The 26,802-nt window shown below is 51.2% G+C and overlaps 2 protein-coding genes across 11 annotated transcripts in view; both read left to right on the forward strand.

Moving 5' to 3' along the window:
• Window positions 1-12,311, forward strand: part of MBTPS1 (membrane bound transcription factor peptidase, site 1) — a 45,314-nt gene extending 33,003 nt beyond the window's left edge. For all 10 annotated transcript variants that reach the window (XM_081514012.1, XM_081514009.1, XM_081514014.1 and 7 more), the window contains 7 exons: window positions 154-278; window positions 967-1,044; window positions 3,653-3,793; window positions 6,460-6,591; window positions 7,346-7,472; window positions 10,535-10,665; window positions 11,513-12,311. In XM_081514012.1, the coding sequence (XP_081370138.1) occupies window positions 154-278; window positions 967-1,044; window positions 3,653-3,793; window positions 6,460-6,591; window positions 7,346-7,472; window positions 10,535-10,665; window positions 11,513-11,709 (931 nt within the window). In that variant the 3' untranslated portion in view covers window positions 11,710-12,311. The remainder of the gene's footprint in view (window positions 1-153; window positions 279-966; window positions 1,045-3,652; window positions 3,794-6,459; window positions 6,592-7,345; window positions 7,473-10,534; window positions 10,666-11,512) is intronic.
• Window positions 12,312-17,516: 5,205 nt separating this feature from the next.
• SLC38A8 (solute carrier family 38 member 8) overlaps window positions 17,517-26,802 on the forward strand; it is a 35,429-nt gene continuing 26,143 nt past the window's right edge. Inside the window, exons 1-5 of the mRNA XM_081514108.1 lie at window positions 17,517-17,689; window positions 18,776-18,890; window positions 19,320-19,467; window positions 19,843-20,033; window positions 24,312-24,510. Of these exons, the coding sequence (XP_081370234.1) occupies window positions 19,845-20,033; window positions 24,312-24,510 (388 nt within the window). The 5' untranslated portion in view covers window positions 17,517-17,689; window positions 18,776-18,890; window positions 19,320-19,467; window positions 19,843-19,844. The remainder of the gene's footprint in view (window positions 17,690-18,775; window positions 18,891-19,319; window positions 19,468-19,842; window positions 20,034-24,311; window positions 24,511-26,802) is intronic.

Below are 26,802 nucleotides of genomic sequence, written 5' to 3' on the forward strand. Positions count from 1 at the left end.
CATTGTGCTGTTACTCAAACCCGGACAGTTAGTTTTAGGTGAAGCCTAGTGTGGATGGAGTGGCCTCTGGTGGGAGAAATCGATTTTCTCACAAAATATGACAGGTTTGTGGGATGCCTCAAGTGCCTCACGAAGGCCCTGTCCCTGTCACAGGCAGTGGTGGATGCCGGACACCGGAGGAGCCAATGTCCCTGCCCTGAACGAGCTGCTGTCAGTCTGGAACATGGCGTTCAGCGATGGCCTGTACGAGGGGGACTTTACCTTGGCGAACCATGACAGTAAGGTTTTGTGTTTGCTTTTAGTAGGGGTCATTGTTCCCAGAGGTGGGCTAGCAGATGCCATGCATCTTTGAAGTCTTGAGTTTCAGAGAGAGAGAAAATAATGTACTGTCACCTAAATATGCAAGACCTGTGGAGAGAACTGTGCAGTGTTTTCACAAAGACACCTGTAATTCTGGGTGCTCCCTCTAGTCTTTGTCCAGATTTTTAAGATGAAATACTTCCTGCCAGCATTCCTAATTTTGGTTCTTTGTGTCCTGTATATTCACAGTTAAGGAACACTCCCCAGGTCCCTGATTATTCATGAAATTCTATTTATGAAATAACTTTGCATATCTCACTTAAGTATCCCACCGTCCCCTTTTGTTCTGGTGACTAGTTGCTGAAAGAGCGTCTTGAGCATTATTGTCATTAACTGCTCTTCCTGACTTAGGTTGTCCTGAGTCTGACAGCTCCAGTTTCTTTAATCTGCCCAGAAACCTTAGATTAATAGCATAATTTAGCTTGAATTTTGAGATTATTACTTGTAGTTTGTGTGACCAGGCAATAATAGTAGCTCCTCTCTTAAGATTAGGAATGGTTTTAGTAAATACATAATGTCTAAAGTGTGCATCCAGGTAAATGAGCAGCTGCTGCTGAATGCCTTCAGTGTTTCCAGGTTCTAACTGTGAACGGCTGTTTATTCTAGTGTATTACGCGTCGGGGTGCAGCATTGCCAAATTTCCAGAAGATGGCATCGTGATAACACAGACATTTAAGGACCAAGGTACGGAACATGCTGTTCATATGCTTTTTGGTTTCTCTTTTTCTTTCTTTTTAATTTTTAATCACAGTTTTATTACATGTAATTCACCTACCACATGGAGGAGGGCATGGCAACCCACTCTAGTTTTCTTGCCTGGAGAACACCATGGACAGAGGAGCCTGGCGGGTTACAGTCCATAGAGTTGCAAAGAGCTGGACACGACTAAAATGACTTAGCATGCATGCTTGCACCTACCATAACATTTGCTCTTTTAAAGTCTACAAATTCAGTGATTTTTTGTATGTTCACAAGTTGTGCAGTCATCACCACCACCTAGTCCCAGAACATTTTTATCACCAGAAAAGAAATCCATTCTCATTAGCAGTTTGGATTTTTAAAAAATTCATCACAGTGTTTGTATGGTACTTCAGGTAAGACGTCTGTGTGATGGTTCTGGAGGTAACTCGGAAGGTTCAGCCATTTCTTGTTGATAATTAGAATACGTGGGTAGTGAGCACTGCAAAGTAAGTTGACTTTCCTATAGGAGAAGAGGGTATTGGTAAGGGTTTTTTGTGTTTTTTTAAACTACCTTCAAAGTTGCTTGAAATTTTTGTTACTATTTATGAATCGTTCTACTCTGTGACTGCCAGATGACTAAAATTTTAGAGAAATGTTGACTATTTTGAATGTCTTAACTATGTGAAGATCAAGAATATTGTAATACAAAGTCATCTCCTAAAATTCTGTGAAGAATTAGAAGGGAGGAAAGGTCTTTGCTTTCAGTTCTACTTTTCTAACCCTGGAAGGTCAACCACGCTGTGTCCCCAGCGTCAGTGCTGTGACCGTGCTTGGCGCACAGAGCAGGCAGGGTGCAGGGGGAGCTGGGGAGCCTGGCTGCCTCTGCCCTTGCTAAAGGCGGCTACCGCCCCCTGTCCTGCCCAGGATGGTCATCCTGCAGCCCCGCACTCTGGAGCCGGGGTCCGCACTGTGCGTCTCTCAACTGCGAGGTTATTGCATGATCGCATGATGGACACTTGCAGACTGGGTCCATCTCCTTGTACAGGTTGATGTTTCTGTCGTGTTTCAGAATGGCAGGCCCCCTTCATTGTGATGTTTGTCATTTTCTGTAGTTGAAGTCAGGGACAGTTTCATTAATAGAGAATGATGAGAAGTCAGGATTTCTCACTCATGTGTTCGCGTTTGCCAGGTGAAATTTACTTCTGTGTTGTCTGGAAGGGGCTCCTTCCGTCCAGTCAAGGAAAAGTCAGTCAATGAGTAGTTCTGTGTTCATAAATTATATTTTGACTTTTAAGCACATGTATGATCCTGTCTTCCCAGTCCCCTGGCACAATGTACTGTGGCTTAGTGATTCTTTCTGAGCTCCATTGTTCACCAGGCTGTGTTGCTTCTGGACACCCCCTCCACCCCCAGGTGAAGGCCATGGACTTCTTGTCAGCCTCTTGCCGTCTGGTAGCTCTTCATTTTGGGGGGAGAGGAAGTAGGTTAAGGGAGCATGCTTTACTTTGATGTTCTGCTAGTCTGAAAATGAAGATTAATTACCTTGGAATCCTTTTTAAAGGGCTTTTTATTTCCAAATAGGCTTTAAGTTGCTTGAATAATCTTGCGGGTACAAAATAGGAATTTAAAAATCTGGGTTATGCTGGATCAAAAAGGACCCTATTGTCAGAGACAAAGCTCTGTCAAACCACGAGGCCAAGCTGCAGTGCTGTGCGCACTTTCTCTGCTTCGTCTGTTTCACTGCCCTGTCTTTCCCTCTGACAAAGAAAATCCTGTTTTCCCTTCCGTGGGGTTCCTGGGGGCTTATATGCAGAGAACAGGAAGCGCTCCGTTCCTGTAGCCACATGTTGTAGAGTCACCAGCGCAGTAGACGCTAGATGCAGGTGTGTGTCATCTCAGCACGTGGCTGCGTTTGCTTCGGGGGCCGAGACTCTGCTTATGAGCTTGTGTCACTGGCAGCAGCTGCCGTGGTGTCTATACAGCGTCGTCTTGATCCAGTTGATGTTGTGAATTGTTGTCGGTTTGGGCAGAGGCGAGAAGGCTCTGCTGTTGAAGCATTTGTACTGTGTTTGTGAGACTCTGTAACAGATACCTTAAAACAGAAATACATGGGCATGTGTTCTAAAGATTAGTGTCATTGTTGTAGCTTTTGTTAGTAAACATGAAGCCTGGGCATCAGTGTGTTTAACTGTGTGCATAGGTACCTGTGTGTTGAGGGGGCACTGCCCCTTGTGTGTGTGTAGTCTGAAGACATAGCCTATAAGCATAATAAGAAGGGACAAAAATTTGTGCTTGGGGGATGAAAAGAGAGAAGTGATCCCTTTAGGGCTGTGAATACCATGTATCACCATTTTAAGTGAAAATGGAAAAGGAGGATTATGGGAATATACATACACACATATGCGAATTTCGCTACAACCCAAATTAGTGGCACTTTATACATTGTTTTCTTATCCTAAAAGTTTGCACTGTTGTGACTGCATGTTAAATCTTGGTGTGATTTTTTTTTTCCTCTTTTGTCATGTGGACTAAACGTCAAATTAAGGGGCAGCTGGGAAGTCCTTCATTCCCTGGCGGAAGTTCTCACTCCTATTTTGTTGTGTTGTTTCAGGACTGGAGGTCTTGAAGCAGGAAACGGTGGTGGTTGAAAACGTTCCCATTTTGGGGCTGTACCAGCTCCCGGCTGAGGGCGGCGGCCGTGTCGTGCTGTACGGAGACTCCAACTGCTTGGACGACAGTCACCGGCAGAAGGGTGAGCGGTGGTGCGGCCGAGCGGGTGGGCTCGGTGGCCGTGACGTTCCACACTTTCTGCCCTGGTCCCCGAGCGGGCCCCCATGAGGTGCTGGTGAATAGGTAGAGGCTGCTCGGAATGCTTTGATAGGTATCTTGGGCTCAGTTCAGTTCAGTTGCTCAGTCTTGTCCGACTCTTTGCAACCCCATGAATCGCAGCACGCCAGGCCTCCCTGTCCATCACCAACTCCCAGAGTTTATCCAAACCCATGTCCATCGAGTTAGTGATGCCATCCAACCATCTCATCCTCTGTCACCCCCTTCTCCTCCTGCCCCCAATCCTTCCCAGCATTAGGGTCTTTTCCAATGAGTCAACTCTTCGCATGAGGTGGCCAAAGTATTGGAGTTTCAGCTTCAACATCAGTCCTTCCAGTGAACACCCAGGACTGATCTCCTTTAGGATGGGCTGGTTGGATCTCCTTGCAGTCCAAGGGACTCTCAAGAGTCTTCTCCAACACCACAGTTCAAAAGCATCAGTTCTTCGGCGTTCAGCTTTCTTCATCGTCCAACTCTCACATCCATACACGACCACTGGAAAAACCATAGCCTTGACTAGACGGACCTTTGTTGGCAAAGTAATGTCTCTGCTTTTAAATATGCTATCTACGTTGGTCATAACCTTCCTTCCAAGGAGTAAGCGTCTTTTAATTTCATGGCTGCAATCACCATCAGCAGTGATCTTGGAGCCCCCCAAAATAAAGTCTGACACTGTTTCCACTGTTTCTCCATCTATTTTCCATGAAGTGATGGGACCAGATGCCATGATCTTAGTTTTCTGAACATTGAGCTTTAAGCCAACTTTTTCACTCTCCTCTTTCACTTTCATCAAGAGGCTCTTTAGTTCTTCTTCACTTTCTTCCATAAGTGTGGTGTCATCTGCATATCTGAGGTTATTGATATTTCTCCCAGCAATCTTGATTCCAGCTTGTGCTTCTTCCGGCCCAGCGTTTCTCATGATGTACTCTGCATATAAGTTAAATAAGCAGGGTGACATGTTTAATAAGCAAAACAAAACTTCGTGGCCTTCCAGAGGCTGGTGGGTGGCAGACCCATCACGTGTGGGTGGGAGGCCCGTTTACCTGTCTCTGCTCTCCCCGGCTCCCTCTCTGGCATCTGTGTCCCTGGCACTACTCTGCAGGCGCCCTCTTGCATCTGACCACTCCTTTCCTGCGGGCCCAGCACTTGGCCCTCATGCCAGACCTGGGAGTTTCGGCTGTTGTGAGGGGTGTGTGATATCATTGTTGGGCGTGAGGGGGCAGCAGAGAGGGGGCACCTAGTCCTTAGCACCCCTCTTTTCCAGCGTCTCTTGATGAGTCCTTCACATTTGAAGGATGAGCTTGGACACAGACTTGTCTTTCTCTTGCTTTGTAAAGGAGGGGTGGATGGGTGCGAGTGTTCTGTCTCTGCTGGGGAGACGACGACAATACCAGGGCCAGAATCTAGTCTTCGGGGGCAGGGGGGCGAGGGGAGGCGTGTCCTCATGGGCAGGTGGTGACCAGGCTTCGTGAGGGGGCGAGGTGGCTTGAGCGTGAGCTGGCCTCCTGCCTGGGGTGCACCTCTCCCCCATCTCTCTTCCTATCCCCTCTCTGTGATGAGGTTAAGTGACTGCATTCCTAGCATTTCACGTAAAGCGTTAGAATATGATTTGTTTTTTAAATAAAAATGAGAAGTGAAGGTTATAGTTGAAAGAAGATTAATGTTTTATTTCTGTCGAGACTGTCGTTGCAGACCTGAGGTCTTGGGAAGCGTATTTATTGGCCCTGTCAGTGGTTGGGGGCCTGTCCTGTCCCACACTCCCTGTGGCCACCTGGAGGAGCTTTCAGGGCTGTGAGCATTTGACTCGGGCTCTGTTGGGGAACAGGCACTTCCTGCCATCCCCTCTCCTCTCTGTGAGCCTCTTCCTGTCCGTGCGCTTTTGGGGGACACGTGGCAGCTGTGGGGATAAGCTGGTGGGGGCAGTGATCCAGATTTAGCCAGTGCAGCTCCTCAGTCTCCTGAGAGGAAAGTCCATCCATGTGGCCCCACGACGGGGTTGTTGAGCACAGCCCCACACAGGACTCTCGGTGATGTCCTCAAGATAACTCTTCCTACTCTCTGGTTGGGGCCACTGACTGAGGGCAGCCCAAACCACTAGACTGTACTTGCACTGACCTTGAGCCCACCTCTCCGGACGCACGTGGTGGTCCTGGCTCGGCCCTCACCTGAGATCTAGACTCTTCCCTCCTCAAGGACAGCCTGCGGGCACTGGCCTGGCTCAGCTCCTCATTCTCCTCTTCTCTCACCAGGCCCCCCGTTCTCAAGCAGCGCTTCTTTCCATGCTGTCATGTGGTCCTGCTGTCGCTGTAGGAACACCATCCATCCTTGTCATGAAGGACCCAGAGCCGAGGGGTGCCCGGGCAGCTCGTGCAGCCCCGAGCCTGTGGGCCAGCCTGGCTGAGCCTGGGGCCTTGAAAGGAGGCCCCGTGGGCAGCCGATGACTGTGAGGTCATGATGTCTCACAGGATGGCCGTGCTGGGACCTCATCTTTTCCCGCCCCATTCCCCCCTTGTTTGGGGCTCACTTTAGCTTTCCTATAGAGGTTGCTTTAAAATAGTCTACTTCCTAAGCAGTGTGTTGCTGACCCTACAGACTGCTTCTGGCTCCTGGATGCACTCCTGCAGTTCACGTCGTACGGGGTGACGCCCCCCAGCCTCAGCCACTCGGGGGCTCGGCAGCGCCCCCCCAGCGGAGCAGGCTTGGCAGCCCCGGAGAGGATGGAAGGTGAGCGGCCGCCGGGGGTGGGAGTTCAGGGGTGCAGGCTCACTTGAGATGATGTGGCTTCTGGGCTCTGGGGAGAAGTGGTCAGCAAGTCTGTGCACTCACTAGGTACCAGGCACTGGGCTGGGGTGGATTCATAGGGACTACTCTCTGAGTCCCCTTAGAACCTGGAAAACAGATACTTCTTCCAAGTCCATGGAAGAGATGGGCCCAGGTCCCCTGGCGGGTGGCCACTCAGTGGAGCCTGGTCTGCAAGCCCTCACAGCCTGAGCCCCTCCTCCCAGGCTGTCTATGGACGCATGGTGTGAGCTGGTGTAGTTCTGACCTTCCCACTGGTCGCATTTAAGGAGTAAAAAGAAATGGGAAGTTCCTTGTGATAAAACTGTACAGCCCCAGTCCCCAGAATATTATTATTTAAACATGTGGCACTCAGTTGCTCAGTAGCCATGTGTGGGCAGTGGCTACGATAACAGGCAGCACGGATCTGAGAAACAAAAGGCATTTGGAATTTTGAAAATGGGAGATTTTCTTTTTGGTCTGAGCATTAAATACTTGAAGAGATGCTGTTTCCATGAAGCGTATCTACAGGTTAGACTCCTAGAGTGTAGGCACGTATGTGTGATTACAGACATGAGGGGGTCCAGCTGCTGCTGTACATGCAATGTGGCCACTTTAGAGGAAGCAACAACTGATGAAGTCTCTTTTTCCCCTGCCTCCTCTTAACAATGATGGCCTGTTGTTGGTGGGTGCTGCCCAGGGAACCACCTGCATCGCTACTCCAAGGTCCTGGAAGCCCGGCTGGGAGGCCCTGAGCCCCGGGCACTGCCGGCCTGTCCGCACCTGTCGTGGGCCAAGCCACAGCCTTTAAACGAGACGGCTCCCAGGTTGGTGTCTCCTGTGCTTTTCCACTTCTTCTGCTGGGTTTATGATTCATTGCTTCTTTTCTAATAAGAGAGAATGGAATTTTACTGACATCATTATCGAATAATCAAATCTAGCTTGTCATTTGTGATGGTTTTTAAATTAGTGAGCCCCCGTATTGACCTTTAGAATCATGCACCCTGGTGGTATTGTGCATAAAAAGAGCTCTGGTAATTAGCCTTCTGGTGAGGTTTGCTTGGTTTTTGCTTGAAAAGCTGTGATCTGACAGTCATGTGTCCCTGGAAGGGTCGCTCTGACTCCTTAAGCTGGAGGTTTGGAAGTTGAGCGTGCCTGTGTGCGTTGTTGGTCCTGGAATACAGATGGGGTCTTCCTGTGTCCCACCAGGTTGACCTGGAGTCACGTTTGTGCCCTCACCCCATGCTGGGTGTTGTCCCTGGTAAAGTGACCTCAGACTGTGACAGGCCCAGACACTGTGATCTGCCTGCTTCTCCATCTGGCTGTCAATCTTGAGCTCTTCATTTGGTCAGTTCCTTTTAGAAGCCAAAATTGAGCAACCTGTGCTGTTTCTCTGTTCAGGCAGAGGAGCTAACTCAGTCCACTGGTTCCTGTTTTCTCTAGATCACTCCTCTCCCGTTTCTCTCTTTGACATCTCTGGCCCTAGCAGGACAATATCTTGCCCTGGGGGGAGGATTGAGGTCCTAGTACAGTGACGTAGGGCCCCATGTTCTCGGCGTGGCTGTGGGAGACCCCCCGCTGCCCCCACGGCTCCTCTTCCTCTGAGCAGTGCTGCCAGCCACTGTCTCCCTCATGGGCAGCACACCCCACACACGTGGCCAGTTCCCCTCCAGGGGACTCCTGCCTTCTCTCCCATACCAGCTGCCCACTTTGCTTGGGTCTCAGCATGTACAGTGTTGGGTTATGTGTGGCAAGGCATGGGGACTGCCATCTACACGGTGAACCACGAGGAGGGAGATGCCTGCAGAAGACCCAGAAGCTTCCTGTCCTTGACTGTCATCATGAGCAGAAGCCCTGAGTGCACCTCTCACTGACCATGTCATCTTTAGAACATGCTTGATAGGAAACCGCATTGGAGATTCATCATGTTGTCTCCTCGTCAGCAGTTTCTTCCTGAAACTTTAATTACTGAGTACTTTTCCATTCCAGTTAACATGCCATCATTTAAAATTTTTCTGATAAGATTCCATTTTTATATCTCATTTATTTATAACCTATCATTATCTGAACATTCAAACCAGACTTTAATTCCAGCTGTTGTCAGCAGTTCACACTCAGTGGACAGTCGCTGTCGGCAAAGGTTCCTGAAACCCACTTCTTCTCCATGGTACTGCTCAGGGCTCTGAGAACAGGAGACAGTGTCCTGTATCTTATCTGTGTGTCCATCAGACAGCCCGTCATGTACCAGCCTGGTCCATCAGGGTGCTGCTGCTGTGCAGCCCCTAGAGTTTGATTTTCACTGTCGCTCTCTGAAATTCCTTCTTCTTAAAACACCCACCAGGCTCCACCTTTATCTCACTTCTTAGTGGAAATTGTTCTCAGTCCTCAGCGACCTAGATCTGGGTCTAGATTCTGAATCTCCGAGGAGATGCGAAACAATGTCAGGCAGCCCCCGTCAGCCCTGGAAAGGTCGGGGTCTGTCGGCCCAGTGCTGAGGGCAGGTGTTCACTCCGTCCTTGAAACCAGGATGCAGTTCCTGGTGTCGTTCCCGTGCGTCGGGCGTCCATACTACGAGCGGCTGTAGGAGGTCAGACCTACAAGGAGACCCACGCGAGGCTAACCTGTCCTCCCATCGGGACATTGTGGAATTCTCAACTGATTGTGGAGCTTTGTCACCCCAACTGCTCAGTGAGAAAGGGTCACTGTGGGGTAATTAAATTCCAGAACAGGAGAGCGCTGTGAGAATTGAAAGACAGCCCCATGTATATTCACCTGCAAGGTTATAAAGCTTAAATGCATCGATTCCATAACTTAGCATCGTCAGTTTAATTTCCAGACTGATTAAACTGAAAGGCAAAGTGAAATCATATAAAATAGAGCAGGTTATAGTCCAAGCAGTTACCCAGCTGGATGTGCCCGATAGCAGCTTATCAGAAAGCCTCTTTACGGAGCCGACATCACCCGACTGTCCACTGACCTGCCTCTTGACTGCTGCTAGAACTCGGCTTTCTGCTCTCACTTGGCCAAAGTAAGAGATGGGCCAGCAGGGTCCACATGAAAGAGAAGCAGAATGGGGAATTCATAATTACAAGCATATTTTATTCTCTTCCCTTGTTTTAGCCAGAATGGTCTTCAGATTTTCCGTCTGCACTCTTTGCTCTCATCTCTGTGTCTTCCCACGCTGCTCTTGGCCATGTACCAGCCTCTCTTCCTCAGTTACGCGTGCTTCCGATCTCAGAGTTAGTACTGAGAGTAATGATGCAGTCGAAATGAGTCCACTGCATTTTGCGAAGCACATGTGTTCCCTTCATCATCCTGAACCCTCAGGCAAGGCCCATGCTTACTCCTTTATTCCCTTGTTTCTGTCCACTGCTGGGTTACTTCTGTGTCTGCCTCGTTCTCCCTCCTGAGAGTGGTGTCCTTGAGGACCAAGGTGACAGCTGGCCCCTAGCGCCAGGTCTGCCCCCTTTGCCACAGAGCTTTGTGTCCATCAGAGTAGATGCCCACGGCTCTGCTGTCTCGTGGTGGAGACTGGTCCTTCCATCCAGGCTGTGTCCACTGCTGGTGTCCACCAGCTCCTTCAGAGGTCATGTGTAGTTTCCTCATTTTCTGCTGGGTCGTGTTCCTGGTTGAAGCCAAGACGGGCTCGTGTTGGTGGTGTTGTAGACCCTCTAGAACTGCATCTCATGCGTAAGGTCTTGATCTGATGTCCTTGTTTGGGGGCCTGGAAGTGCCCCTCTAGTTGTCCACAGTTGTGTTTAGATAGATGTAGATGGGACATCCGTTCACATTTCTGTTAAAATCACTTTCTGTTTCTTAGGAATTGGCTCAGTTGCCTGGGCCAGTACAGTTGCTTATTTTTATTTTGTTTGAATTTCTTTTCCTAAAGTAACCTTTGGAAACACCAGAAGTTGCTCTCCATTGATCTGGACAAAGTGGTATTGCCCAATTTCCGATCGAATCGTCCTCAAGTGAGGCCCTTGTCTCCTGGAGAGAGTGGAGCCTGGGACATTCCTGGAGGTCAGTTCTAGGTGCTTTATTGTGGGGCTGAGTCATCCTATGGTTTATTCAAACGAGCCTCTCCCTCTCGCCCAGGAGGTGGGCCAGGCTGTTCCTGTCTTTGCCTTCTTGGGAGCAGTGGTGGTCCAGGCTTTCTTCCTGGCACAAATCACAAGGCCAGAGCAGACCTAAAGGATCAACACATTGTGGCCTCTTAGAAAATCCTGTCTGAATTTTCAAATCTGAATTTATTTTATCGTGTTCATCTGTCATAGCCTGGCCCTCAACCCTCAACCCAGACATCACCAATTCTCTGCCCCAGCCCACCTGGGATGGGACTTCCCTAACCTGGGATGCCAAGGGGGGTGTCCCTTCCCCCAAGTGATATCAGATGTCCCTCCCCAGCCCCCAATCCTGATACGGCTTTGGCCTGACTAGACTGTCGGGGGCAGGTGGTCCTTTATCTGGGACGATGGGATCAAGTCATTCTGGCAGAGTGTGGGCCCCTCTTCCGCTCTGGAAATCCCTGTGCTCGCTCTCTGGGGGCATTTCTCCTGGTTCTAGGAATTGGCCAGAAAAACTCCAGGGATCAGGAAGGGGTTACCCTGTCCCATGTGGTCCAGCCCTGTGTTCTGGAAACCTGGCGTTGTCCAGGTACAGAGCTGACGACAGCACGAACCCCCGGGTCCACCAGCGGCCACGCTCAGTTGCTCACCACAAGTCTCACCTGTGGGAGGCCTTCCCAGTGGAGAGGCCAGCCGTCCTCACCTCTCTGCCGGCCTGCACTTTTCTCTCCTCCTTTCTCCGGGTCACTACAAGCCCTGCTGGTTACAGCCGTCAAACTGACCATCTTCCCACTGTCCTGCAGGGATCATGCCCGGCCGCTACAACCAGGAGGTGGGCCAGACCATTCCCGTTTTTGCCTTCCTGGGAGCCATGGTGGTCTTGGCCTTCTTCGTGGTGCAGATCAACAAGGCCAAGAGCAGGCCGAAGCGGAGGAAGCCCAGGGTGAAACGCCCACAGCTCGTGCAGCAGGTTCACCCACCAAAGGCTCCCTCGGTGTGACGTCCACCCAGCCAGCCGTGAGAGCCGGGGCGCACCTTCGTGGGCAGCCATGGGGCAGGTGGAGCCGTGGGGTCTGAGGGGCCCTGGCTCAAAAGGGCTCAAGCCTTCAGCTGGGCGTCTGTAGGAGCTGAGAGCCTGTGCCTCGTGGGGCTGGGGCCACTGGAGGGCCATGAAGGGCAGCCTGGAGTCAGACCTCGCCGGCCGCCCATGCACCAAAGACTGAGACGACGTCTAAAGGCTGTCAGGGAGGAGGCGGCTCTGACCAAGCTAGACGTGCTCCATAAAGGCTATTTTCTATATTTATTGTTGGGGAAAAGTCACTTTATAGACTTGTGCTGTTTGGAAGCAAAGCTATTTTTTTTGTCAATGGAATGCAGTTTTTTACTATTTCATCATGAGGACTAACACAGATGCTGCAATCTCCTTTTTGATGAAAGGACAGACTGAGATTTGAAAGAAACTTGCACAAATCTGTGAGACATAGCCCTTCGCTTTATTTTTATAAGTATCAACTGCCATCATGTTTTGTAATTTGGGTCTTGATTTCACCATTGTCGGTGAAGAAAATTTTCAATAAATATGCATTACCTGTATGAAGCTAAGAGGCTTCCCATGTGGCTCAGTGGTAAAGCATCCGCCTGCCAGTGGAGGAGACATGGGTTTGATCCCTGGGTTGGAAAGATCCCTTGGAGGGAGGGAATGGCAACCCACTCCAATCTTCTTGCCCGGGAAGTCCCACACACAGAGGGGCCTGGCGGGCTACAGTCCATGGGGTCGCAAAGAGTCGGACATGACTGAACACACACACGTGCGTGCATGAAGCTAAAAAGCAATGTGTATGTGGTCCCTTTCCCACCTGTCCCTTTCTCCTGATGACAACCTGGAATGGGTTCTGAATCAGCCTATTGAATTTTTTTTGAGATACAATTCACTACTACAAAATTCTCTTTTTAAAGTGTACAGTTCTGTGGGTTTTAGTATATTCACAAGTTTGTGCACCATCATTGTTGTAATTCCAGAACATTTTCATCACCTCCAAAAGAAACCTCGTACACAGTAGCAAGTCAGCCTCTATCCCCTCCCCCACTGCCCCAGGCCAGCACTGATGTGCTGTTTCTATGAATTCGCCTGTTCTGAACATTGCATGTAAACAGCGTCGTGTACTACCTGGCCTTTGGGGACTAGCTGCTTTCACAGAGCATGTTTTTTGGGGACTAGCTGCTTCCACAGAGCGTGTTTTAGTGGTTTGTCTGTCTCATAGCTGTCTCAGTACTTCACTCCTTTCTAGACCTTGGTAACACTGTCATGTGGACGGGTGTTAGTTCGTTTATCCTCACTTGATGGATCTCTGAGCTGCTTCCACGTTTTATCCGTTGTGAATAGTCTTGCTTTGAGCATGTGGGTACCATTTTTGGTGGGGACATACATTTTTATTTCTGTTGGGATGACACCTAGGAGTAAAATCCTGTAGCTTTATGCTTCATTTTTTTGAGGAACCACCAAGCTGTCTTTCCAAAGCTTCACTGTTTGATCAGTAGTTCCTGCCAGCAGTGTATGAGGGTCACAGCTTCACGTTCTCTCCAACACGTGCTATTACCCATCTTTTTGACAGTTGCGCCCCAGGGGGTGTGAACTGATGTCTCATTGTGGTTTGATTTGCATTTCCCTAAAGATTAGTGTTGTTGAGCATCTTTTCATGTGTTCATTGGCCATTTTTCTGTATTTCAGATGAAAGTCCCTTATGAGATACATGACTTGAAAATAGTGTCTCTCATTCTATTATCTTTTTACTTTCCTAATGGTATCCTTATGGGCCTGAGTTTTTCATTTTGATGAAGTTCATTTTATCTGTCAGGGTCCATTTCTAAGAAACCATTGCCTCATCCAGGGCAGCCTGTTAATTTTTATCCCCTGCCTGTATAGTCTGTTTTCTGTCCTTCAGCTGACCCAGACATCAGCTTTCAGATAACAGGTGAGGACAGACTGACAGGAAAAGGCAGAGGCTGTGTGGGGTCAGGGCGCAGGTGAGGTCCTGGGGAGAGAGGGACCCCGGATGAGGGATGAGGGAGGAGCCGCCAACGCCCAACTCTCCCTGCCACGTGTCACCCTTGGCAGGTCACAGCGGTAACCTGGCAGCTTTGAACTGCTTTCCGTGGCTGCCATTGCTTTGAGGACTTAGAGGCATTGCTGAGGGCTCTGCAGAGCTCTCCCACTCCCCCCGTTCCCCCCGCCCCCAAGAATGTGGATGTTACTGGCAAAGGAGCCTGGAGCTGGAGCTGAAGAGAGGGCTTTGGCAGGGCGAGCATGCACAGATAGGGGAGAGAGTCTCTGTAGGACCACTCGATGGCATCTGCTGTGTGCCACACTGTCCCAGGGGGAGACCTGTTGGGGGTTGTGGGATACCAGGTCCACCTGGGAGGAACGTGCCAGGGCCCTGGCTGTAGACTCAGACCAGCCACTTCCTGCCAGTGGGCCTTGTCTGATGTCATCCAGCCCTGGGCCTGACACAGGCAGCGCTCAGTTCTGTCCCCTGGCTGACGGTGGGTCTCTTCCTGGTGACACACGTACCTGAGGCCTACTCACTGCTTCGAAGAGTCCCTGTGTCTGCCTGGAGTGGACTCGCATTGTTCTAGGGAATGGCTCCGTGTCTTTTAAAAACCAAAAGCAGGAGCAGCTGCCCCGCACCACTATAGATAGGCCTGGGAGTCCTCGAGGACCCTGGGGTTTCCCAGGGGCTGAGCATGGAGGTTGGCCCCAGCCAGGGCTGGGCCCTAACCATGCTCCCCTAGCCAGGCAGTATCCTGACTGTGTGGAGAGGGGCCAGAAGTGGGGTGGGCAGGATTTCCTTAGTCCTGCTGCTTGGTCTTCCCACCCTCAGCCCTTCCCTGTATTGGCACACGGGTCTGGGGTCTTCCCTGCACACACCTAGCCTCTGGTGCCCAGGCACAAGGACCCTGAGGACCTCCCACCAGCACAAGCCTGTGCTCAGTGAGCCCACCTGGAGCAATGGTGCTGCCTCTGCTGAGCGCACCGCTGGCCTAGCCTTGGGGATGTTTTGCGTGCATTAGGAGTCTGGGGTGGGGGGCGGTCTCAGTCATCCTGTGATACCCCAACCACCATTTCTCAGCTGAGGGGGGCCAGCCTTCCAACCCATTTCTGGCCTGGGCCTGAGCTCTGAGCCCCCAGTGCCAGATTGCTTCTGATGGTGGGAAAGCTACCTACTTGCTGGTAATACTGGGGGTGCTACTTACGTTTACTGGCTCCAAGATGAAGTGAGTTAAGGACTGTCACATGTAAAGTAAGTAGAAGTTTCCAGAGGAAAAAACTCGATTTTTTTTTCCTGATGGGTGGTGCCATTAAGAGGACGTTACTATAATAGAATGTTGGTTTAATTTGCTGGTAACATGAGGGCAGTGCAGGCAGAGATCCCTGGGCCTTGCTCTAGACTTACTGAATCATATGCTCCTTGAGAAGAGCCTAGAAATCTGCTTTAAAGGATCCCTAAGGTAAACAGGGACACAGACGTGTCCATGTCCGACCACGATGGTGTGATCACTCACCTGGAGCCAGACATCCTGGAATGTAAAGTCAAGTGGGCCTTAGAAAGCATCACTATGAACAAAGCTAGTAGAGGTGATGGAATTCCAGTTGAGCTATTTCAAATCCTAAAAGATGATGCTGTGAAAGTGCTGCACTCAATATGCCAGCAAATTTGGAAAACCCAGCAGTGGCCAAAGGACTGGAAAAGGTCAGTTTTCATTCCAATCCAAAAGAAAGGCAATGCCAAAGAATGTTCAAACTACTGTACAATTGTACTCATCTCACACGCTAACAATGTTCAAAATTCTCCAAGCCAGACTTCAACAGTATGTGAACTGTGAACTTCCAAATGTTCAAGCTAGATTTAGAAAGGGCAGAGGAACCAGAGATCAAATTACCAACATCTGTTGGATCATCAAAAAAACGAGAGTTCCAGAAAGCCATCTACTTCTGCTTTATTGACTACGCCAAAGCCTTTAACTGTGTGGATCACAAAAAACCCTGAAAAATTCTTCAAGAGATGAATACCAGACTACCTGACCTCCCTCCTGAGAAATCTGTATGCAGGTCAAGAAGCAACAGTTAGAACTGGACATGGAACAACAGACTGGTTCCAAATAGGTAAAGGAGTACATCAAGGCTATATATTGTCACCCTGCTTATTTAACTTATATGCAGAGTGCAATCATGCAAAATGCCAGGCTGGATGAAGCACAAGCTGGAATCAAGATTGCCGGAAGAAATATCAATAACCTCAGATACACAGATGACACCACCCTTATGGTAGAAAGCGAAGAAGAACTAAAGAGCCTCTTGATAAAAGTGAAAGAGGAGAGTGAAAAAGTTGGCTTAAAACTCAACATTAAGCAAACTAAGATCATGGCATCTGGTCCCATCACTTCATGGCAAATAGATGCAGAAACAATGGAAACAGTGATAGACTATATTTTTGGGCTCCAAATCACTGCAGATGGTGACTGGACTCATGAAATTAAAAGACGCTTATTCCTTGGAAGAAAAGCTATGACCAACCTAGACAGCATATTAAAATGCAGAGACATTACTTTGCCAACAAAGGTCTGTCTAGTCAAAGCTAATGTTTTTCCAGCAGTCATGTATGGATGTGAAAGCTGGACTATAAAGAAAGCTGAGCACCAAAGAATTGATGCTTTTGAACTGTGGTGTTGGAGAAGACTCTTGAGAGTCCCTTGGACTGCAGGGAGATCAACCCAGTCAATCCTAAAAGAAACCAGTCCTGAATATCCTTTGGAAGGACTGATGCTGACACTGAAACGGCAATACTTTGGCCACCTGATGCGAAGAACTGACTCATTGGAAAAGATCCTGATGCTGGAAAAGATTGAAGGCAGGAGGAGAAGGAGACGACAGAGGATGAGATGGTTGGATAGCATCACCGACTTGATGGACATGAGTTTCAGCAAGCTCTGGGAGTTGGTGATGGACAGGGAGGCCTGGTGTGCTGCAGTCCATGGGGTCGCAAAGAGTCGGACATGACTGAGCGACTGAACTGAACTGAGGGCTGGGCACCTGCCCACTGTCCTGTGACTCAGCCTCCGGTCTGGCTGCCAACACCTGGGACTCTTCCTGTGGATGCAGTGGGTGGAGGAAGGTCAGTGTTAAGGCTGTTTGAAGATACTTTCTCACTTTCAAATGCCAAGGCACAGTTTTCCTTTAGCCAGAGCGGGACTCCGGATCATAACTCAGGGGTCCATCCCTTTCATAGGGGGAGGGGACAACAAGGCCCATGCTCTGGGCCGAGTGTCGCCTGGAAGCCCCCCATCTCTGACCTGCTACTTAGAAAAGGCCCAGAGCCGGGGTGGGGGGTGGACCATGGGCCTCCAGCCCTGAGAGATGCCAACCATCAGAACTCATGGTGCTGGGTGTATCTGTTTCCTGCTGCTGCTGTCACAAGTTACCAGGAAGCACTGACTCAACAACAGCACGTTTATTCCCTGCAGTCCTGGAGGTTGTAAGTCCAAATCAGCTTCATGGAGCTAAAATGCGGTTGGTTCCCTAGGAGGGCTCCAGGGCAGAATTGGCTTCCTGGCCTGTCCCAGCTTCTCGAAGCACCTGCATCCCCTGACCGGCCGCCCCCTCCTCACCTCCAGTGTGCACCAATCCACCTCTGCTTCTGTCAGCCTTGTCTCTCTGCCCTCTGACCTCTCCTGTGTCCCTGTTCTCAGGATAGGCGGGGCTGTTCCCACCACTCTGCAGGTGACCCCTGTGAGGTGTGGATCACAGGCTCAGGCCCTCAGATTCCTGAGACCTGCCCATCTGTCTTCCAGAACATTCTGAAGGGTATGAGCACAAAAGTTCGTGGAAATGAGCTGAAGTCACTTTCTGCCTGAAGTTCGCAACCTGCCGGGTGACCAGTACCGGTGGAGACAGGAAGGAGGGACCCGGGCACGTCCCTGGCCAGGTGCTCCCCTGGGGGGGCGATGGGTCGTGTGCGGGGGTTCTGGGCTGAGCCCCATGTGCCACCAGAGCCGCCTGCCCACACAGACGGGCCCAGGGGTGCCTCTCCTCCCCGGGAAAGGTCACACAGCCCTGGGATTCAGCAGAGGGCATATCAAAGCTCCTCAGAATTAAGAGGCTTTCCCCATTGAGTGGAATTTCACAGCCCAGTGGCCAATTTCTAAGTCATGCACGTTAATGGGCAGCTAATGAGGGACCCAGGCAGGACAGGGAGGTGCCCCGGAGCCCTGAGCCCAGATTAAAGAGTACAAAGCCAGGCCGCTGTGAGGGCCCTTGATATTCACTGCCTGGGGTGGGTTGGGGGAGGGGCTGAGCCATGTGATTTCCGGACGGACTGGGCACCCCAGCCTCGCCCCCTCCCCCCACCATGTCCTGCCACCCACTCACCCATTCATCCCCGCCCTTACTCATCCATTTCCATTCGGGCACCTTTGGAATCCAGACAGGGATGGGAGGGGGTGGCCATGTGACACTGTTGGCTTTGAGGGGACACTCGGGGCTGATTCCCAGCTCTGGCACTGGTCAGCGGTCACGTTTCGAGCCACTTGCCCCACCTCAGGGGAGCCCAGCTCCATACAGACCATGGTGACAGCCCTCAGGGTTGGGTGAGAGGACTCTGGGAGCCATCCAGCATGCCTTGCAAGGCCTGGGTCCTGGTGAGACTGCACACGTGGGGGCCGCGGCTCTACGACCCAGATGCCGGCCGGCTCTGGCTCCCGTCCCCTGGCACCTGCGGACTCACCCACCACTCAGCAGACCAAGCGAAGCTGCTGCAGCGAGGGGGCGCCGTCGTGGGCTCGAGCCCACGCGAGACACGCCTTTGGTGCTGGTCTCCGCAGACACTGGGACTGAGGGAGGGGCTGAAGACGTTTAACTTAAAGCAGCAGTTCTCAGGAAGGGCCTCCGGACCCCCGAGTCAGCAGCAGCACAGAGGGACCCCACAGTCGAGGGGATTTGAGTCTGGGTGCCAGGAATAGACAAGTTCACTTCTGAATTCAAGATCTGACCCTCACGGGCCTGTGTTTTCCAGAATTGAACCGTTTCCAGTATTCTGCCTGTATCTAAGCTGACTGTATCAGGTCGGAGAGGCGGCCTCTACTCAAAATGTGGTCCAGGGACCCCCAGCACGCGGCTCCCCAGAGCTGGTGAGCAGTGTGGGATCTCAGCTCCACCCAGGGTGAGCAGGTCGGCGCTGGCCTCTTAACCCACCTCCAGGTGATTCGAGGGCTCATTAGTCTGGGGAGCCACCCGGTGAAACTCCTGGGCCTTTGCCTACATGAATCTCCAACCCCCCGGGAGGAGGACAGACAGACCCCTTTTCTGTAGCTAGGCAGCCAGGCACGGTGCCCCTAGCAGGGGACAGAAGGGGGTCTGGAGAGGTGTCCTGGGAGGAGGCCTTGGGCCCCCGGCCCAGGTCGCTGGGTGAGATCAGCCAGCTCCCCTGACCTGGGACTCAGGGAAAGCCCCGCCCCGGCGCTTCTTAAGCCTCCCCTCCTCCCCGGCTCAGACCAGCAGCCTCAGAAGCTACGAGTTCTTGGGGCGGATGGCCTGACCTCTTTCTCCCTTCCTCCTAGGTTCGGGGTTGTGACCCCCACCCGTGCTCTCTAGGGCCTCCCACGATTCCTGACTCATTTGCCCACCCCTGCGGGTCCTCTGGAGTGAGCCTGAATCCCATCTCCAATGGCCCAGGACTGCTGGTCTCCGTGAAGACTGGACTTGGTGGTAAGGACCGGATGCTGGAGGCAGGGGGATGGGTGAAAAGAATGATAGAGGGAGAAGGAGTTTGGGGGTTGGAAGAGAAGGGAGGGGGTGGCCCCGGTGGCCTTGAGTCGAGTGGGAGGGCAGAAGTGCCCATGAACAGTGGTAAAAGTTGGGGGGAAACATTTGTTGAGGGGAAGGCATGAGGACCAGGAGTTACAGGGCAGGTGGGTATGTAATGCTTTGGAAAGGAGATCAGAGGCTCGGAAAGCATACAAGGCCGGGGTGGTTGCAACGGATGCCCTGGCTCAGTGGAGGAAAGACCCCTCCCAGCTGGAGAAGGGTGCCAGAACCGGGAAGGAGGTACCGAGACGACCCCCCTCCCCACTTTGCTTCCAGCCATGGAGGGGCAGACCCCGGGAGACGGAGGCCTTTCAGAAAAGCCGGTCCCCACGGCCGCCGGCCCTGGCCTGTCCTCGCTGGGCGCCGTCTTCATCCTCCTGAAGTCTGCGCTGGGCGCTGGCCTGCTCAACTTTCCGTGGGCCTTCCACAAGGCAGGGGGCGTGGCCCCCGCTTTCCTTGTGGAGCTGGTAAGCCTTTGGGGGCTGTTTCACGAGCCAGGCGGGGTAGGGGAGGGTGGTCTCTGGGAGCAGGTAGGAGCTGAATTTCATTTTTCCAGGCAGAGCCCTAGGCATTGCTTCTGCAGAACTGCCTGTCTTCAAAATTACTCCTGTGTTTTTGTTTTTTGTCCCTCTCAGCTCATGGGGGAGAAGGGAAAATCCTGGTGTAAGCCTTTAGACCTGGGCCGTGAGCATCCTCGCTGCTGAGGGCCACGCAGCCAGTGGGGGTTGGGGGAGGGCAGGTAGAGCTGTGCACGCTGCACCTGCAGCCAATGAACCCGGCCTTTGAGCTGAGCCACTGACTGCCTTCTCTTGGCGGCTGGTCTCCGCTCCACAGCTAAAGCCCAAATCCCGTGGGCAGAGCAGGACTGACTTGCCCTAAGCCCCCAGCCTGCGCAGTGTCAGGGGTGTTCGGCCACTGCTGCGTGTGGAGCCCGAACTTCCTTTCCAGAAAGTTCCAGGGGCTGACCATCCTCAGTGGAGAAGAGCTGCTGGTTAGCACAGCTTCATTTTATTAGCTGATAGGAATCAGGCGTTTCCTGGTGAGCTCTTTGATGGGCATCATGTCAAAGGCTTTTTCCTGGCAGCTGCTGATAAGGGCTCCGTTGGGCCTTTCTGATCCTTCTGGAAGCTGCCAAACACCACCCTGTGTGGTGTCCAGTAGCCCGTGCTGCCCCCGCGCTGGCCCAGCGCCCTTCTGGACCGTGCAGGCTCTGTCCTCCTGAAGCTTGTTCTAACGGGGAACTTGGACAAGGTTCAGGAAGTCGAAAGAGATGGTGGGCAGTGTGATGGGGAGGAGATGTGACCCCTTTGGGGGTGCTAGAAGCTGAGAAGCCCCCTCTGAGGCGGCGCTGAGCCCCAGCTTGTGTGGGTGCACGTGACGGGCAGTAAGGCTGTGTTTGCTGTCCCCGAACAGGGAGCCCAGGGAGCCCGACCTCCGGTCACAGAGGGTTGAAGATGGAGCGGGTGGGGCTGGCGTGGGCGTTGGGGTCTGTGTCAGGCACAGACAGGCCAGTCAGGGGGCAGCAGGCTAGGCTGAGGCAGACAGGTGGCGCCCTGCTCGCTCCCCGGGCTCCGTGTGGGGTCTCCCAGCACCTCCAGGGCCACAGATGCTGACTCTGTGTGGGAGGGCCTCAGGCGATGCTTCTCTGAGGGCCTCCCTGGTGACAGGATGCTGCTGCGGTGGCTTGCCCTGGGTCCAGGATGATCTAAAGCTCCGGCCCTGAGCAGGCAGACTTGAGGAAAGGGGACTCCAAATAGGAACAAATGGAAACTCCCCACAAGGGAAAAAAGTCAGGCTGGTGAGCCTCTCACCCTTCCCCCACCCCGTTTCCTGTCTCTCCCTCTTCACCAGACAGTTCTGCCCCGACTTGGGTTGGCGGAATATTTAAACATCCCTGCCACTGGGAGGCTAGTGGTGTGAGATTTTAGGTCTCTAATGGCTCCATTAGCATTGGAGGATTAATGAAATTAATGAGCCTGAATCTTCCTTGGCTCCAAAGAGAGAGGCAGCCTGGCCATAGGCTTTTGCTGACTGGCTGCTCAGAGGCTCAGGGACCCTCTCGAGGGTCACCCAGTCCCGTGTGGTCAGCTCACTGCGTTAGCAGAGACACACCTGCACTGGCCGAGGCTCAGTCTGACCCCCTTCACTTCCTTTTGTCCAAAATATTTACCAGTGTCTGCTGTGTACGGGTGCTCTCCTGGGGGCCGAATGTAAGCAAAAAGACACGATCCCAGTCTCCACGGAGCTTAGAGTCTGGTGGTGATCTCCAAGGATCCCCATACTGTATGCCCCGGGCCCCTGGACCCAAGGACCACAAACTGAGCAGCGTAAAACAACCAAAGTGTATGCTGTCCCAGTCCTGGAGTCCTCAAGTCCGAATCCCAGTGTAGCAGAGTCATGTCCCCTTAAAGGCTCTAGCGGAAGGTCCTTCCTGCCTCTCCAGCTCCTGGGGGCTCCAGCTGTTCCTTCGCTGATGGCCACGTAGTCACTTGGCCTGCTCCTCTGCGTCTCCTCCTTTTCTGTCTCTTATAAGGACATGTGTCATTGATTTTGAGGCCCACTTGGATCATCCAGAGCGACCTTATCTCAAGGTCCTTAATTTTAACATGTGAAGACCCCTTTTTGTCTTCATTATCTGCGCCTGCAAAGACGGGTGCCACTAAATCCCTTTCACAGGTTCTGGAGATTAGACTTTTGAGGGGATTCAACCCACCATAAGAAAAATTGTGCCCATAAAAGGCATGGTTCTGCCAGAGCCTGAAACAGAGGGTTGAACCCACCTCAGGGGTGAAGTGTGGGGAGGCTTCCTGGAGGAGGTGACGTTGAGGGGAGGGGTGGGAAGTAGGGAGCTCCCCAGGTGATGGGCAGTGGTGGAGGCAGCAGGGAGGTCCAGGCAGAGGAGCCATCTTGGACAGAGGTCCAGGGGCTGGAGGGAGCATGCGTGTTCTCCTGGCTCTGAACTTCCAAGTTTCTTTGACTCGGTCCAGTTAGATGTTGCCCTCAGGCTGCTGGAGTAGGAACAAGCCTGCAGTCCAGGGCACGAACTGTGTCTGAAGGGGCCAGCCTAGCTCTCCCCAGGCTTCTAGGTTGAGCACCTTGCCACTGCTGCTTTCTTCTCCTCCATAGAACTGTGGGAGAGGGTCTGAGTGTGGAAACCAGGTCCAGCCTGGAGAGACTCAAAAACTTAACTCCGTGGACAAGCGGGGCTCAAGTGCATCGCTGGGGGTGGGTGTCGAGTGGCACAGATGATTTGGAAAACAGTTTTTAAGAAATTGCCAAAGCTGAACACATGTCTACCCTGACACCCACAAATTCCACTCCTAGATGTGTGTCCAGGAGAAGAAAACATGGGTCCTCAGCATGACTCGTTCTAGAATGCTCAGCTCTTCATTCATAGCAGCCAAAACGAAGGACAGCCCAGATGTCTGGCAAAAGGAACTGGACCAGCCAAGTGATTCTATCCACCCAGTGAAGTAGCACTGAAGAAAAATAGGAATAAACTACTGACACATCCGACAGGGCTGACCCTCACAAGTGTTACTGCTCAGTGGAAGAAGCCAGATAGGAAAATATATAAAAGCAAAGGACTATTAGAGTGGTTTTTTCTGGACCTAGGATGGGAGCAGAAGGGGATCTCAGGAATGTGATGTTCTGTGTCTTGGTAGAGGTTCATGTTGCACATATACCTTAGTTGTACCCCTTCCGGTAATGCACTCACGACTCTGTGCATTTCATGGTGTGTAAATTTTTTCTTACAAGAGAGAAGGACTATAAACAAACATCAAACTCCAGTTAATAACATGCATGCCCAAATCTTTGGGGGTAAGTATACTGATATCCACAACTTGCCTTGAAATGTATCCCTGAGTTTAGATGGACATGTGGACACATGGTAAGAGATGTGATAAAACAAGCACAGGGACCTGCTCCTAGTAGAATCTAGGTGGTGAGGACATGGTGTTCATTGTAAAATTCTTCCAATTTTTCTAGATGTTTGAAGTTTTCATAGTGTTGGAAAAATTTAAACTGAAGTAAGGAGAGCCCTGGAGAGGGAGTCTGGAAAGTAACAACGACCATTTCTTTTGTTGTTGTTGCTAAATATTTATTTATTTGGCTCTACTGGGTCTTAGTTGTGGCCCATGGCATCTTTAGTTGAGGCCTATGAACTCTTAGTTGTGGCATGTAGGATCCAGTTCCCAGGCCCCTGCATGGGTAGCACAGAGTCTTTGCCAACGGGCCACAGGGAAGTCCCCAACTGTCATGTCTTGAGCAGTTACCACATGCCAGGCACTGAGCTGAGTGCATTATGTGCTTTGTTTAGTCCAAATGCTTCACAATCCCCCAGCAAGGTAAATGGTATCATCCCCATTTCACGGATGGGAAAACAGATTGATGATTGGCCTCATGCCACAGAGCGGGAGAGTGGCGGGGTTGGAATTGAACCCAAGTATGCCTGCTTCCTAACCACCATGCTTTATGGCTCTCCACCTACAACCCATGTGATCTTAGGAAAGTAATTTAAACCCTGGGTTTCCAAAGCCTCATTTGTCCAGCTGGTGTGGTTTGGCATGAATCCCAGATTTACAGATATAGACCAGCGTGGCCTCTAGAATCCACCTGCTTTGTAACTCTGGTTTTGGGGAATGGGCTGGTGGCTTGTCAGGCTGTGGCCTCTGCAGCTGAGGCTCGCTCGGAGTGGGGTGAGCAGCTGTGGGCATGCCCAATGCCACGGTCCTGTTCGGCAGGTCTCCCTGGTCTTCCTGATCAGCGGGCTGGTCGTCCTGGGCTACGCTGCCTCTGTCAGTGGCCAGGCCACCTACCAAGGCGTGGTCGGAGGGCTGTGTGGCCCCGCCATCGGCAAGCTTTGCGAGGCCTGCTTCATCATCAACCTGCTCATGATCTCCGTGGCCTTCCTCAGGGTGGTCGGCGACCAGCTGGAGAAACGTGAGTACGTGGGCTGGAGTTGAGATGACCCCTGTGTGGAGCTCAGGGCTCCTAGTGGATGAGCAGGACGTGGACGTGGGGCTGGACCCTGGGCGAGCAGCAGAGGCTGAGACCACCCCTAGTTTCTAACATTGTGGGGAAGGTAAGTCTAGAATAAGTAATTACCAGTATAAGGAAGTCAGAGAGAGAAGGGGCTGTGCTGGGGTGTCCCGTGGGGACTCATTTTACACATGGGAGGTGGCACCAATTGCAAAGACAGCCCCTTGAGAGAGAACCAGTAGCACATTGAGTTTTGGGACCTTGAAGACTCTGGGCCCACGCACCCTTGGCCTCTAGTCCCCCGCTAACAATTTCCCTCTAAGTACTGCTTTGGCTGTGTCTTACTGATTTTGATATGTTCTGGTTTCACTTTCCTGTCATTCAAACCTTTGCTGATTTTTGCTATGATTTCTTCTTTGACCCTTGGGATGTTTAGAATTGTGCAATTCAGTTTCCAGTGATTTGCGGGTTTCCTCGATGTGCTTGTGGTTTCTCCCTCAAATGCATCATGGTCAGAGGACACACATACATCATTGTGGCATTGAAGACCTACTCTGTGGCTCAGGTGCAGTCTGCCTTGTTGACCTCTTTTTTTAAAATATTTGTTTATTTGGCTGTGTCAGGTCTTTGTTGTGGCATGTGAGCTCTTCGCTGTGACAAGTAGTGTCTTTATTTGTGGCATGTGGGATCTAGTTCCTGAACAGTGATTAAACCCCAGGCCATCTGCATCGGGAGTGTGGAGTGTTAACCACTGGACCACCAGGGAAGTAAGTCCCTTATTGAGCTCTCAGAGGGTGTGTATTCTGTGGTTGTTGAATGCAGTGTTTTAGAACTCTCCATTATGTCAAGATGATCCAGAGCTTAGGTCAGACCTTCCATGGCTTTGCAGATTTTTGGGGAGTGGGCAGTGGGGTGGGGAAGTCTAGTTATTCTGTTTGGTTCTGAGAGAGAAAGTGTTAAAATCTCTGATTATGATTGCCGATTTGTCTATTTTTCCCTTTAATCCTATGAATTTTTTGCTTATGGTTTTTGAAACTCTTGTTATTAAGCACGCACTGTGAATTGCCTTTTTATTATGAAATCTCCATTTTTGTCTCTGAATTACTTTGTCATTATATCCGCCTTCTCTTCTATGAATATAGCCTCTCTAGCATCCTTAAGATTAGTGTTTGTACAGAATTTCTCTTCCCACTCTTTTACTGTGAACCTAACCGTGGCTTGGAATTTTAAAATGCATTTCTTGTAGACAGCATATGGTCGGGTCTTGCTTTTTTATCATCTTGACAGTCTTGGGCTTTAATTGGAATATTTTAGACTTTTACTTGGAATGTAATTACTGATATGATGGATCTCAGTCTATTTTACTGTTTGTTTTGTCTGTTCTGTCTCTTGAACCATGAAAAAAGGCCCCCGATGCGGGGTTATGGAAATTAAAAGCTCCCATGTTGTGGGAAGCACTCTCATCTCTCAAAAAAATAAAAGTTGGTAAATCTGAACCTCTCAGTGGGTAAATGGGTGCAAAGATGCCCTGCCTGACCATGGCCGGTAGAGGTTATGTCAAGTTTCAATTATGGTCTGCTGGTGGTGCTGCTCTTAGGAGACAAATTCTGAGGTGCTCCCATGTGGAGAAGGATTCTCAGGGGATGTGGAATTGAGGAAGACTCTAAAGGGCTGCAGTGTTGAGAAGGATCTGTGGTCTGTTGCATTGGCAAGGATCCTGAGGGGCTGCTGTGTTGCAAAGGATCTGTGGGTCTGCCATGTTGAGAAGAATTTGGGAAGGCTGGGTGATGAGAAAGGTCCCAGGGGTTGCCATGTTGGGAAAGATTCTGAGGGGCTGCAGTATTGAGAGGGATTTGGAGGGCCGGCCATGTTGAGGAGAATGTAGAAATTGCAGTTTGGGAAGGATTCTGAGGGGCTACCAGGTGAGAATGATTCTAGGGGCTGCCATGTTGAGAAGAATTGTAGGAGGTGCCATGCTGGGAAGTATTCTGAGGACCTCTCTCTTGAGAAGAATGTTAGGAGGTGATTTTTGGTTTTTTTGGAGGATTCTCAGCAGCTGAGGATCAAACAGCAATTGCAGTTTGAGAAGGATCTGAGGGGCTGCTGTGTTCAGAAGGATTCTGAGGGGCTGCCATGTTGAGAAGAATTTTGAGGGTCTGGGGTGTTTAGATGGATCCTTGAGGGGCTGCTGTGTTGAGGATTCTGAGGAGATGCCATGTTGAGAAGGATCTGTGGCCTGCTGTGTTGGGACAG

This window comes from Giraffa tippelskirchi, chromosome 7 (genome assembly GCF_054371585.1).
Source record: "Giraffa tippelskirchi isolate mGirTip1 chromosome 7, T2T-mGirTip1v1.2.pri, whole genome shotgun sequence".
NCBI lineage: Eukaryota > Metazoa > Chordata > Mammalia > Artiodactyla > Giraffidae > Giraffa > Giraffa tippelskirchi.